Source organism: Falco punctatus, assembly GCF_963210335.1.
Source record: "Falco punctatus genome assembly, chromosome: 15".
In the NCBI taxonomy this organism is placed as follows: Eukaryota; Metazoa; Chordata; class Aves; order Falconiformes; family Falconidae; genus Falco; species Falco punctatus.
The window spans coordinates 2,413,534-2,428,465 of record NC_137595.1 but is presented as its reverse complement, the minus strand read 5'-3'; the positions used below and the strand labels follow the sequence as shown (position 1 = coordinate 2,428,465).

The 14,932-nt window shown below is 38.0% G+C and overlaps 1 protein-coding gene across 2 annotated transcripts in view; it reads left to right on the top strand.

The window, feature by feature from the left end:
• The window catches only part of BRWD3 (bromodomain and WD repeat domain containing 3), a 62,583-nt gene that overhangs the window by 25,675 nt on the left and 21,976 nt on the right, over positions 1-14,932 (top strand). For both annotated transcript variants that reach the window (XM_080366337.1, XM_080366338.1), the window contains 11 exons: positions 1,336-1,376; positions 5,570-5,674; positions 6,620-6,773; positions 7,560-7,694; positions 8,524-8,652; positions 9,061-9,286; positions 9,981-10,151; positions 11,907-12,090; positions 12,602-12,695; positions 13,336-13,485; positions 14,333-14,409. In XM_080366337.1, coding sequence (XP_080222463.1) covers positions 1,336-1,376; positions 5,570-5,674; positions 6,620-6,773; positions 7,560-7,694; positions 8,524-8,652; positions 9,061-9,286; positions 9,981-10,151; positions 11,907-12,090; positions 12,602-12,695; positions 13,336-13,485; positions 14,333-14,409 — 1,466 coding nt within the window. The remainder of the gene's footprint in view (positions 1-1,335; positions 1,377-5,569; positions 5,675-6,619; positions 6,774-7,559; positions 7,695-8,523; positions 8,653-9,060; positions 9,287-9,980; positions 10,152-11,906; positions 12,091-12,601; positions 12,696-13,335; positions 13,486-14,332; positions 14,410-14,932) is intronic.

Below are 14,932 nucleotides of genomic sequence, written 5' to 3'. Positions count from 1 at the left end.
TTTCTCAAGTAATGCAGAAGGGTTCTCATAAAAATTCAAGCTTTTAAAAATATCTCTACGATGACTTTCAGTGTTAGTTTTCAAGTTCGTCTTGATAGCTTTTATTAAAACGGATGAATGTCTCAGTTTTAATGAAACCCCTTTAAGAAGCATTGCTAAACCAGCATCAAATCTTTCTTTGTTTCTTAGTTGTTACCAAGAGCAGGTGATGATTGCATTATTTATTATGTGCGTGGTAAACAATATATGAGAAAGGCAAGCTTATAGCAACACTGATAGGGCTGTCACTTGTGAGGAGTTTGGAGCATTTATCTTTGAACCTTAATAGCCCAACTGCCCACCTTAACAATATTTTATGGATCAAGGCTGAGGTCTAAATTGATTCACTGAACTTCAGTGGGAGTCATGGGTCTCGCATTTAAGTCCCAGAGCTCCAAGCCAACAAATCTAACAAGCACTTTGCTCACAAGAGTTAGATGTTTTCTATATTCAGCAGTTCAGGTTTGGAAGAAACTGTAATTCCTTTAATTTTTTACAGTCTGCTTTTCTTAATACTACAGAGTGCTGTCAGCCCACCCTTGAAAAAAATCCCAAATTGGACACTTGGTTATCAGGAGCTAGAGACATCAGTGGGAGTAAAGATAGCAAGTGCATGTAGCCAACACAAGTATAGAGCAAATTAAAAAAAAAAAAATCAAAACCATGTCTGAAATGCAACATTTGTTTCTCAACAATTTAAAAGTGGAAATAAAGCCAAGGTGTGAATTTTTTTGGATGAAATATTTTGATGTGCTTTAATGTTAGGTCTAAAAATTGCAAACCTGCTGTGGTTATTTGTTTGGTGAAGTTGTTCTTTCTCAATCCTGTTGAATGCTGTACCTACTAGGCCTTGTGAGCTCCTGGGGTTCCTTATTCTTGCTAATCCTGTAGAGTCTAAAAGGTGCCAAGTTTTCCAGGCAGAGCTTACCCTGGGGTGTGTATGGTCCTGTGACACTAGGCAGGAGGACTGCACACAGGCTGTTGCAGCTTTTTGCTCCTGAACATTAAGTGTCGGGGAGACTGAGTCAGAAATTGTTTCTGTCTCTGAGATACTTCTGGAGAAACCAAAAAATATTACCCATCTGAAGTTTTCTCTTTCAGTGTTTACCACAATACATCTGGGGAAATTTAAACTTCAAATATGACTTTTCTTCTTGAATTTGTAAGAATGTGTGTTGCTGGAGATGTATGGGAGGATGTAATTTGCTAAATAGAAGCTCATCATTAAGTTCTTTTTGCATGAGTGTTTCTGTTTACAGAGCACTTACTACTATTTTTTTCCTTCCTCCTGTTTAGGACAAAGTGGTGGCAGTCCAGTTCTGTAACAATGGTGACAGGTGAGTGGCTGTCCTGGGATTTTGACATGAGAAATATGACATTTAATTTTCCAAATAATGTGTCAGACAAAATTTGGTGCAGCCAGAAGACTGCACGTGGGCTCCGATTAATCTTAGCCAAATTATTGAAAGTGTCTTGTAGGATGCGTGTCATGTCCAGGAGCTTGGGCTTCTTGTCCTCAGCTGCAACAACAAAAACATTCTGTAACTATGCTTTTGCTTTGTATGTATTTAAACAGCAAGCTGGAAACCAAATTTTGCATCCTTGTTGTGTAAGAGTGTCTTACTTCACAGGTAGCCTTGTTAAGTACGGAAGGGGTTACTTCTGGAGTAAGAGCATTATAATAAATGTAGTTCTAAGCAGAAGTTAGAACTGTCACACATAGACAGATGGTCAGACAAGCAAGTCTGCAAGGACCTGTGGTCTGATCTTCATTAAAGGATCCTCTCTTGCAAGGCGATTTTACTTGATAAGATGGCAGTAACATCTGAGTATATTAATTGTTTATAATAGGATCAGGGATGTGGTTTCTCAATTACTTTTCTTTTTTAAATTTTTTTTTTAAACTAGAATATAATGTTAAATATGGGGGCGGAAAAAAGCTTGTTGCCTTTATCATTTCAGTCCTGTTAAAGCAAGATGAAAAATAAGCCCATACACCTATTTACTTATTTGTTTGGCTCTTGTTTGAGTTAGTGGCTTCTGGTCATCCTTTTTTCTGGGGCTGCAGGGAGCACAGGGATAGCATGGTGACTGTACCACATGTCTGTTCACCAGTGCTCGCGGCCAAGTTAGAGGCAAAGGAGAGGCCAAGTCACCAATGACAGTAGCGCTTTTGGTAGCTGTTTCATTCAAAGGAGATATATTTCCCGTTTTTCTGTACTGGGTCGCAAATGAAGAGGCCACTATACTACTGTATCAACTGCTTTTGCTCTCTGCTCTTGGTACTAAGTAGTGTGGGAATGACTTCCAAAGAAGTTTCAAAGAATGCTCTTAGATTGGCATCCAAGCAGTGCTGTCTGCACTGACTGAGAGGATGCACAAACTTGGTGCAGTTGTTCATGAAAAGAAGATAAACGTGAAAGGGGAAACAAGACTTGGTGTTTTCAGAACTGAAATGGAAGGAAATCAAGGAAATAATGGCATCTAAATGACAAGTATGATGCATAATGAGAACAAGGGACTGCAGAACTACCTTTTATCTTTGGGTTTGTTGTTTGGGTTTTTTTTCCCATTACTCCACTGTGCTCTTATTTATGATCTGTATGAGAATCACCTTGAATCTGATAGTGTTGTTGATAGATTATGTATATGTTTGGGGTTTTTTGTTAAAATATACTTCTCTTGCGTATGTTGTTGGTATCATTTATACCAGCTGGGGAACAGAAAGCAGCCAATGATGAGCATAATTTGAAAACATTTTCCAAATATATGATATTGCTGGTATGATGCTGAAACACAAGGCCATCCACCCTTAACTGTCTGTCTCATTTAATTCCTTGGTGAATGATTTCTTCTGCCAGTCCCTCTCTGGGCACATTGAATAAGCAAGTTGTCTCTTCTGGTGCTCGGAATTCTGAAAAATATAGGAAGAGTGTTTGTTTTCATAAACACACTCAAAATTTTTAAGAGCTCAACTTCTGTGAGGTTCTAGAGTGATAAACATGATATTTTGAATAACAAAGCCCTCATCCCTCATCTTGTATTTTTGTAACTCTGAAATTGCCCCAAAAAATCAACTACTAAAAAGCTGGTTTATTTCCAAGGTGGAATAAGCAAAGAACAGCTCTTCAGTGGGATGCAAAGGTAAAGTTGATCCTCACATCCCAAATTTGGATCCAGTTTACTTAGTAGATAAAATTCCTCTGCTTAATTTGTCTGCATTTGAGATTAAAACTTTCCTTTAGACATGTTCTCCTCATTACAATTGTTTGGCATTTTGCAAGGATTTGGATGTTTTATGTAATACTTCAGCAGTGCCCTACCATGTTTGTGTGGTGTCTCCTTGCAACCCACCATCTTTAGTCTTCACTGAGTCGCCGGTATGTCTGGATAGCTTAACATCACCAAGTGTCATATTAAATAGGCTAATCTTAACATTTCCTGGAGTGAAGACTGTATGAGTCTGTGTTTGTTTATGTGACTAACGATGGGCTATAGTACTTACTTTGATCGGTTTCTGGAACTAAGTGTGTGGGACAGTTACTCTAAACACACACCACCTACTCCAAACACTTGCTGCCACCTGTCCAGAACCAGTTAGAGAGACACGGTCTTAAGACATTTGTGTCTTCATGATCATTTAATTGGTCAGCTTTATAATTCATAATAATGTACTTATCTCTGACAACATACCTGGCAAATATGTGAATTACTAGGCTCATATATGAACTTCCAGTTAATTAGTTTAGATTATAGTGGTAACCCTGTGGTCTTAAAATTTACAAAGTCAAGCATTCCACCTGCAGAGCTTTCAGTTTTTAAAACTGTGAAGTCAGGATGCTGTCTCTTACCTAAGAATTAAAGCCAGGATGCTCATGATGAAATGTATGAAGGTGCCTATAGGCACGATTTTGTGTCAAACTTCTGCAGCACAGCTGTATTGGAGGGTGGTGTGACAAGCTTTGTTTAGTGATCAACACCTTAATGTAAATGGTTTTATGCCAGCTTTTGCTCATATTCCTTATTTTGCTTGGCAGGAGGTTTAAGGGATGTGTTCAGGTAGGAGCCTTCCAAGGAAAACTGTAGTTTTGCCAGTGGAACTGCACCTGTACTTGGAGATCTTTGTCTTGTAAAATTATGTGGGAATGTACTGGTATAATTGTACTAACAATTCCTTCCAAGCAATGTGAGAGCACAGGTCTCAGTGGGGGTATTAGGTCACATAGTGGCTGAAAATTATACGCTGTAGTGATGCTTTTAATGGAAAAGTGATAGCTTTTTATTGTAGTATAAAGAAGTCAAATAAAAAGAAAATAAGCTTGTCACAAGCATTTTTAAACACTTTTTCATGATGAAAAACTTCAGATCAGGGGAACTGAAAAGGTGAAACAATCACTTAATAAAATAAAATCAAATAGGCTTGCCTTTTACATGTAATTTTGTATATAAATGGAATATACTTGTGAAGGTGTTGGCCATCCTGTGAAAATGTATTACTTGAGGAGCTTTTTTCGGATTTCTCAACAAAAACGATTTCTGTGATGTTGATAGCCAAAGCATTATGATGCAGTTAAATGCATTTGCTGGATGCTTGATTTTTTTTAAACACAGAGAAGTTCAAAAATGGAAATACTTGTGTTCAACTTCACAGGCAGGGCTACATACTTGTGTTCAGTTTGGGTACTTCCCTGTTCTGTCTTTACCCTCTCCATAAGTTAATGTATTATAATTTATGCTAGACTCCTGGCATGCAGTTTCTTTTTCTTTGCTGCCACTATGAACTGCTCAAGGGATTTGCTGATGTCATTAAAAAGGGAATGTGCAGCTTGTATGAATTACGACATTGAAGTCATTCCAAGGCCATCTGCTAGCTGTAGCCAAATGTAATTAATGTTGTGGGATATAAACTCTTCTGTACCATACAATATCTGATATGAAAATTGTAACCTCACTGTCTTTTAATTATATTTTCTAGATCAGGGATGCACAAATATAAAGAATAAGTGTTGAAAAAAGATTAAATACATTCTGGCTTCTGTGCTGGTGTGAATGGGTGTGCTCTTGGCTTGCCAGCGTTTTGTAGCTGCCTGTTTCCTGTGGCAGTAGTTCATGGATATTTTATGAGTTGTTAAACACGCCTGTGTGTGGGCATACATAGAGTAAGACAAACATATATATATATATATATATATATATATATATATATAAAAGTATACACTTCCAAGTATATATATACACTTGTGTACATGTGCGTGTGTGCATGTTTGTTGCAGAATAACGTAAAAGTAAGTGCTTGTAGCGACCTTTCCCAAAGTGAATGGCAGTACTCTGCCAAGCTCCTAAAGATTCTTGCTGCAGGATTTAGCTTTCCCCCACTGTTCCTGAGGATGGAAAATGCCAGAGCAAAGCTACTGAATAGTGAGAAAATAAGGTCCTAAGATGAGCTTGTGGGTATTAGACCAAAAGAGCAGCAGTGACTTACCTTTATTCAGAATTTAATGATTCTCTTTTTTTCTTTTTTTTCCCATAGCTTAAGATTTGTCAGTGGAAGCAGAGATGGAACAGCAAGAATATGGCACTATCAGCAGCAAGATTGGAAGAGTGTGGTCCTGGATATGGCTACTAAAATGACAGGGTAAAACAAACCGAAATAGAGCATACTTCATAGCCACATTTACATGCAAGCCAAAATCTTCCATCATATTGAAAACAAATTTATTTACTTCCATTTTAACTTCAGTGCATGTTTCTTTTTGTATTCAAAATGCCATGGCTCTATCTATTAAGTTACACAGTTAATTTGCTCCCCTCCCCAAATATTAATACATTGGCAGTTCCCTACTCTAATGGTTGCAGAATATTTTGTATTTTACATCCAAAATAAGAATGTCAGAGTTCCTCTCACAGAAAGTGGGTTTAGTAGAACCTCATTGACCATATGTTGATATGCTAATATATGTATCCAGTATGTTTCTCAACATTGAATTTTTCCTTAAGTTTTTGAGTAAGAGGTGAGACACAGTGATTTGATTCTCAGGTTCAGTTAGGGTTTTGAGTTTTTCTTTCTGAGATCTTCAAGTGACTTTTCTAAGTGGCCTTGTAATTGAATATGCACAACAACAAAAAGCAGAAATGGAGAAATCAATTAGGCATTCTGCTTCGCAGAGTTCTTCATATTTCATATGGTTACATTTTTAGTAAGTTAGCTGTCAGAGTGTGATTTGGATTCATTTAGCAGGTTCTTGCTCATTGTAGAGTTTACTCATATTGATGACTGAAAAATGCCTTGTAGGAAAAAACTTAATAGAACTGAGTAGCTTGAAATAAAGAATTGGAGTAGGTAAGGACGATTGCTTAAGGAGAAGAGAAACTTGTCCTCTTTAAGGAAATAAAACTATAAATCTTAGTGGTACTGAATATTTTCTGTATCGTTTTTACCACTGCAGAAGCCATCCTTCATTAGCTGGTAGTCACAGTGATGGCAGCTGTGCTTTCCCTAATTTCTTACTGAATTAGCACTGTTAAATCTTTCTGTATGTAGTTACTGATCTGTTTCTTCTTAAATTAATGATTTCCTTAGAAACAATGTAGCATCTGGGGAAGACAAGGTGACTAAACTGAAGGTTACTATGGTGGCTTGGGATAGATACGATGCTACTGTCATCACTGCAGTCAACAATTTCCTTCTCAAAGTGTGGAACTCATCCACAGGGCAGCTTCTTCATAGCTTATCTGTGAGTAAATCTGTGGCTAATCCCACCCAAATGGTTATAGTTCAGCTCTGAAATTGATTTGAGGCTAAACTGCATCATCACCAGCAATAGGACATGGGGAAACAGAATAAAGCTGTGTCAGGGGAAGTTCAGACTGGACATTAGGAAAAGGTTCTTCACTGAGAGGGTGGTTGGTCACTGGTACAGGCTCCTCAAGGAAGTGGTCACAGCACCAAGCCTGTCAGAATTCAAGGAACACCTGGACAACACTCTTCATCTGATTTAGGTTTAGTTAGTCCTGTGAGGAGCAGGGAGCTGGACTTGATGATCCTGATGGGTCCCTTCCTACTTAAGATATTCTGTGATTCTGTGATCATTCTCCTTGACAAGGAGTGCTTTGTCTTGAAGTATGCCACCTGTCTTACACTTATTGGGAGGAGTATGTATCATGGGGAAAGGAGCTGATGACCAGAATGCTGCTAGACCCTGGTGATTGCTGGCTGACAAGAGAGCCCTTGGAAAGCCACCATTTGTGCCCAGATTGGAGAGTTGCAACTGTCCTTGCTTGCTGATTTCTCCTTCCTCTCCATCTCAGCTGTGCTGAGCTGCAGTCTCACAAAGTGGGCAGTGATAATGCCAAGCCTCTGACAGAACTGTTGACTAAGTACAGTTCTAGTCTAAGATCCAGTAAATTGAGCTGTCGTGAATGGCTACCTGAACTGAGATGTCCTCACACTAAATACTAATGTGTTTGGAGCTATTACATGGAGAAATACTGCTTTCTTTTTCACCCTGCTTTCATTGCAGGGTCACGATGATGAAGTTTTTGTTCTGGAGGCCCATCCGTTTGACCAAAGGATTGTACTTTCAGCGGGTCACGATGGAAATATTTTTGTTTGGGATATAGACAAAGGAACAAAAATTCGCAATTACTTTAACATGGTAAGAATGACCAGGGAAGGGTGTGTTGTTTGGGCGTTGGTTTTTTTTGTCACATTTGTGTAAAACTAATCTTGAGGCAAAAGCAGATTTCATTATATACCTATTGTGACCAATGTTACAATGGGATTGGGTGGAAAACTCCTACATATTAAAAAGGAAGCTCTGTACCCTTCAGTAACCAATACCAAAGTATGGGTTTGCATATTGTAAGTGTGGCAGCAAATCTTTCATGGGATCTGTTACATCTGAATATTATTTATGTGCATGGTTATACCATACAGTAACTCCCAAGGTAGAGCAATGAAAGCCCCTAAGCCTGTGTGTTGCAGCACAAGGCTGTGGTCTCGGAAGCAGTGCAATGGGCTTTGTGCTGCGTTTGGTTTAATATGCCTGGTGCCAGGCTTGTCGGTTTGGTTCCAGTGCTGAGCAAATGCAGCTGTACTGCTTCAGGACCTGAGCTAGCCTCCTGGCACTTGGGGCTGTGAGACCTGCTTGTACGGAGCCGATACATGTCTGAGAAATTTGGTGCAAGCTTGCCCTATATCTTCCATTAACATAAAGTGTAGACTTCTAGGTGATTGTTTTAGAACATACATTAGAAGTTGTACTGAAATTTCAGGACAGAGAAAATGCAAGGTTTTACTGCATTGTTCAGTTTAGCTTTGATAATTAAGTAGAAAAAAATGTAAGTGTAAATTGGTTTTGAGGGAGATGAGAAATGGCACAGAATTAGGATTAAATACTTGTTGGATCACAGGTAAAATTTTTGTAAGAATGCTCTTATAGGGAACGCGTGATTGTGAAAGGAATGCTCTGTGATTCTATACAGATTGAGGGCCAAGGCCATGGAGCTGTTTTTGATTGCAAGTTCTCACCAGATGGACAGCATTTTGCCTGCACAGACTCTCATGGACATCTGCTACTATTTGGTTTTGGATGCAATAAATATTATGAAAAGGTGCGTTGAATAAATGTTAAACTCTTCTGTGTCTTGACCTGATTTTGTCTTAGAAGTATTGGTGTTAGAGTTTATTCCGTTGCACTGCTCCAGACAAAACAGTAATTAGATCAAGAAGCAATTGCTGTTTGCCTAAATCAAAAAGACTTACACAGGAGAATCTCTAGACAAGGGAACAAAACATTAACTTCTATCTATTCACCTCTGTTGGCATATTTTACTATTGAATTTTTGCATCAGGCCTTGGTAATAAAACACATTTGTTGTAGGAATCTGTTCTCTGTCATAACATTTCTTCTGTTGATCCTAAGTGTAGGAGTTGTGGTTTATGGGTGTGGGAGCCATTCCAGAGCAGCAAGACAGCTGCAAATGGCCTTTGATTTATTTATTAAATTGCTTTTCTTGCAGATTCCAGATCAGATGTTCTTCCATACAGACTACCGACCACTGATCCGTGATGCAAATAACTATGTGTTGGATGAACAGACTCAACAGGCTCCACATCTTATGCCTCCTCCATTCTTGGTGGATGTTGATGGAAATCCTCATCCCACGAGATTCCAGCGGCTGGTACCAGGGAGGGAAAATTGCAAGGATGAACAACTTATTCCTCAGCTGGGATATGTAGCTAATGGTATGCTGCCTAAAACTCACGCGTAATACATGTATTGCACAGTATTGAGTACCAGCTCAGTAGGATGGTACTGTAATATTTGTTTGTTTCGGTTGTCTTCTGAAACTGGTGCTTTAAATTCAGTATAGAGATAGAGGAGGAGGTAGGGTGGCTTTATGGCTTAAAGGAATTGCATGGAATCAGCTTGACTGGAGGCAAGACATGGAGACAGCGGTATTCCAAAATGTGTGGGCTCCTACCACACATATGGCAGCATGCTTGAAGAATTGTCCTGTTAACCTCGGTGTAACTGTGTGTGTGATTAAGAAAGCAGGAAGGCAAGAAAGACATTGAAAAAACAGCTTTTGTTTTTTAAAACAGGCTGGGTTTTTCTTGTAGATAGAAACATTTGCAAAATGCTGGTTTCCAGAAGAGGTCTTCCATTATTACCTATTGAAGCTTAATTTCTTTCTGCTGTTTCTAAGGGCTTGTGTTTATATTTCACGTGTGGTTTGTAATTTTAGGTTTTTATTGTAACTTCTTTTTTAAACTTTGCCTCCATTTATAGCATGAGAGCAGAAGGCCAGCCTGGCGATCAGATGTTTTGCAGAGTAGATAAACAGTTGTGCACAATTCTAAATTTGATTGTTTCTGTGTGTTTAGTAAAACAGAAATTAATCATTTTATAAGCAGCTGTGGCTTTGTTCTTGTCAAGGTGATGGTGAAGTAGTTGAACAAGTCATTGGGCAGCAAACTAATGACCAGGATGAGAGTATCCTTGATGGAATGATCAGAGAGCTACAGCGGGAACAAGATCTGAGACTAATTAATGAAGGAGAAACTCTTCCAAACCCTCCACTCAATAGATCCCACTCTGTTAACGGAGGTAAGTGTCCCTTCATTGCCTCTGACATTTCTTTCAGTAAGGTACTAATCAAACGGTGTTAATGTAAACTCTGAGACTGGGTCTTTGAGGATGCTTTTCTTTCTTGTTATACACATTGTTAACCTTTGTGGTGCAGCTGGATGTTCTGTTGATGCTAGCAGAGAAATTAAAGGTTTAAGGTGCTGCTGAGGGCAGGCAATGCTATAACTGGGCTGTATCTGATTACCTAGAACTGTTACACATCATTGTTCCTGTTATAAGCCTTTTCTAAAAAATAAAGTTTGCTGTATTGTCTTGATGTCAGTCACTGCAGAGATGATACTTTGTAACTGCATCATGTCAGCATATAATTAGAGAATGTCAATGGAATACAATGTTGTGACAGGCTAATGGCTTCCTGTCGCAGCATAAATGCTAAGGCTGAGCATCAGTGTTTATAAAATAAACATGTCTACTCTGTCTTAGTGTTTCCTTAGAAAGCTTGAGATTATTCTCCTGGCAAGTGTTCTGCTACTGTGATTTTATTTTTAATACACAAACTGATTAAAAATTTAAAACAAACTCAATCAGATGTGAACAGCTGACTGAGTGCAGTTGATGTAGAAGAGCAGATGCTGTAGACTTGTGCTGCAAGTCATCCTGAGCTTTTAAAAAATTTACATCAGCTAATAAATTAGTTCTAGGTTAAATGACTGATTATACGTTTGAAACATTTCCTGGCAAAGCTCATTAGGATTGCTAGATTTGGAGTTACTTTTCTTTAAATTCAAGAAGGAATAGGAAAAATATTAGTGAAAAATGCTGAAAATACAGTTTTGCTTTGATCTAAATTTATATTGTCAAGAAGGTGTCTTAGAAGCCAACTTCAACTCACAAGAAGTCTTTTCTCCTTCTTATGATAGGTTGAAGTGTTGTGCAATCCCAGTTCTCAATTTTATTTCTATGTCCCTGTAGTTGTGTGAAAGGGAATTTCCAGATATGAGTGGCATAGAAATCAGTTACCTTATAGAACTTGCATTGGCCAGTAACTTTGCTACATGAACTGCCCATTTAATTAGAGTCTGTATAAAGTACCTGACATTAAAATAGCCAAATGCTTTTTAATAGGTTTGCAAAACCATGAATGCAATATTATTCATGTGGTTAACCATATTTAAGCATGTACAAATTGTGTTGATGCGTTCCCACATGATGAGATAAATGATGGCAGTGATTCCGATATTATCAGCTTTTTTTTGTCTTACTCTCTCCTGAGTATGTAGCACTGTGTTGTGCCACCTGATGAATAGGCTAGAGCAGGAGCGGTGCTGGTGGCACAGTAGATAAGCATTACAAATACAGAACACATCGAGGTATATCAGAAACCTTAAACCTTGCAGCAGTCTATTATTTTACATGTCAACCTCATCTTTTCTTGTACTATAGAATTTAAGATTCATTTCAGAGCCTTTAAACAGTTGACAAGACTTTGATTTGAAGGTCACTCAACTGCCTTTAAAACTTTTCTTGTAGATCATATTCTTTGCTTGCCTCAGATACGTCGGCCACAGTGACGTTACAGTAGCATACACATCTGCAGTAGTCCAAGGCCGATGCACAGAAATGTTTATCTGGAGCAAAAGGCAAAGCCACTTAATATAGAAAAGTGGGTTTTATTGCCAAAAAAAAAATATCTCTGCACAGTTACTCAACTTTAAATTCTAGATTTTATTGATGGTTTATAGAAGTGAAAAAAAAAATCCTTTTCTTCCTTAGCTCTTCGAAGTCCAGGTTTGGATGTTACATCTCCACCAAATGTTGGTCTGCGGAGAAGTGGTCAGATTGAAGGGGTCCGGCAAATGCATCACAATGCTCCCCGAAGCCAAATGGCAACGGAGAGAGATCTCATGGCGTGGAGCAGGAGAGTGGTGGTGAATGAGCTTCCCCCAGGCATCAGCAAGTAAGACATAATTGGGACAGGAACAAAAGATTAAATTGTATAATGTTTAATGATTCTTCCATACACCTGTTTTGATTTTTAAAAAATGATTTTTTTAGAAATGTGTTGGCTTTTGGGGGTTGGTTGGTTCATTTGTTTGTTTTGAAAGGTGGATGTCAGGGTTAGAGTGGTAGCCTCTGCTGGACAGTTGTGGATACTAATTCCTTCTCTTCACAATTGAATCTTTCTTTAGTAATTCAAATACCAGTTTTTCCTGAAACTTTATTTATTTAAAAAAAACTGAAAATAATTTTAATACATTTCCATTTACTTGAAAATAATTATGCATGCTAAAATAACAAGTTTGCTTCCTTAACTTATGATTCCAGGAGTGAACTGTGTGTGGATGCTGCTAGGAAGACGTGTTTCTTATAGCAAAGGAACCAGAAGTATTTTAATGTGTATATTAATGAGACTGTCAAGTTATAGAATGATTTATTGAATATAATGGATGTTTCCTATATGTAATTAGGGTCCAGGAAGAATGTCGAGCTGCCAAAGGCGAAATTGAAATTAATTTATACACTGTTGAAAAGAAGAGAAAACCATCCCATACCTTACAGCGGGTGAGTTAATTCAGCAGAAGAGAGAGCCAAGGTGTGAAGCAGTTCTGAGCACTGAGCAAAAAAAAGAAAAAGAAAAAAAACCCAAACTGACTTTATTAAGTGATTTAGCAGATCAATAGTACTAATTGTTTCTCTGGCTCTCTGTCTTCCTTCTGTAGCTGTAATTTGTCTGTCTTTAATATGCAAGTAGCTGTGGTAAATCTCTCTCCTTCAGGCTTCGGTAGTGAGAAGATGCTGGGAAAGGAAAAGAGCAGAGCCACAGTGGGTGTTCAGTTTGACTTTTGGAAACTATGAGAAATATTAGGGGTGCCATGCTGATTTAAGTGACTAGCTTTTATGTTATCCAGACACTGCAGGTGTTTTTTAGAAAAAATTCTATTTCTCCATAACTTCCTTTCTAAAGACTGCTACTTTAAAACGTAGAATTGATACTGAACCGAAAACCCACACCTGCATGTGCACTGAAATGAACCACAAGTGTGTAAAAGATCTTTTCAATTCTAATTCTAGATTTCCTACTTGTCATTTGTAAGTGGGGTACAACATGTAGTCACTTCAATGAGGCACTCACTTTAACTGTGTCATCAATTATTAAATTTCTAATCTGTTTCTTTTTGTCCCTCCTGTGCCGCAATAAAAGAATGATTACCAGCCAGGAAGTGGAAGGTCTTTGAGAAGAAACCAGCGCAAACGCCAGCATGCCTACCAGACACGCTCGACCATAGAACACAATCAGCAAGGAGCAAGTCAAAATGCGTGTGCACGGGAAGAAACAGACAGCTCCTCAGAGGTCTGAAACATCAAGCAGCAATTTTCAATAGGTCCCCTGCTCACAAATAGCATGGTTTGACAACAGATGTGCTGAGAGCACTGTTACCATTAAGGCTCCAAGTTTCTCCGCATAGGAAGAAACACTCGGATCATTGAGTCTTCTTTTAGATCTGTGGGTTACTGTAGTATGTTGATCTTGGAGAGTGAAGGATCAGTTACCTGAATGCCAGTACAGTATTCAAAACTAGCTTAGAATAGGTTAGCTATTTGTGGAAATCTGAAACACTTTCAGGTAAATTTAACTAGGTTGTGTTAAACCACTGGCTATTTTGGGATTTCATACAGCACACGTATTCTAGGTCATATTCGGTACTTCAGTTTCATCTACATTTGTAGACTGCTGTTGGAAGAGAATGAGTATTGATATTAATCATTGATACTGGCAAGGGAAGGAAATATAATATCGAAAAATATAAACTATACCGATTAGATATAACTTGTTCTCATTAAGGAAACATGCAAAGTGAAAAGAGACTGAACGTTGTCACTTTGTAAATGCATTGAACATACAGAACAGCTATGAAGCTGGTCACTTGAAACTGGAATTTATTAATCAAATGCTTAAATGACTACTCATTCCATGGTTCTAATACCATTAAAATTCACATCTCTTTCTGTAGGAATTATATAAGGATATAGTATAATATTAATTAAGATACAGAAAGATATTTTGAACTTACTTAAAGCTAAACCAGTCCTTAAATACAAAGCTTTCCTCAGGTGAGACAGCTCAAATAACTTGCTTGCAAGCAAAAATGATACAAGTTAAACTTGACCCAAAATGAAAGCTTTTGTTTTTAATACAGGAAGATGAGACTGTTGGCACAAGCGATGCATCTATGGATGACCCTGTGGCAGCCTGGCAAAGTGAAAGCAGTTCCAGGTAGCTTTACTGGTTTTAATTGTTGACATTACTTTATTATATAATTTAAGTAAGACCATTGACAATGTGATAGTATGACTACAAGTCAGTACACCTTGTGACAGATTGAAGCAAAGTGTTTAGTACACTTAGGTGGTTTAAAATGTTAACCAAGAAAATTTGTGGTGTCTGTGAAGACAAATACTTTCACATATTTGAATGACTCGGTAATTGTGGAAGTTTTTATAACAGCATTTAACAGAAAACCAGTGTGACAATTTCTTAGTTTTGAAGACTGACATTATTTCCAGTTCTTCATGAAGCATTTTTTTTGTGTGTGTGTGTGTGTGTGTGTTTTTTTATTTCAAAGTCAAGAACAGTTTTGAAAGACCATTTGTAAGAAAATCTTGCCTTTAATTAAGAACTGCTTGAAAAAATCAATGCCAGTTTGCCATATGCAATAGGAATACTGGTAGAAGTGCAGACGTATCTTCTGGCCATACTTCAGCATTTCCTAATTTTTCTGTTTGTCAGTATGTATTTG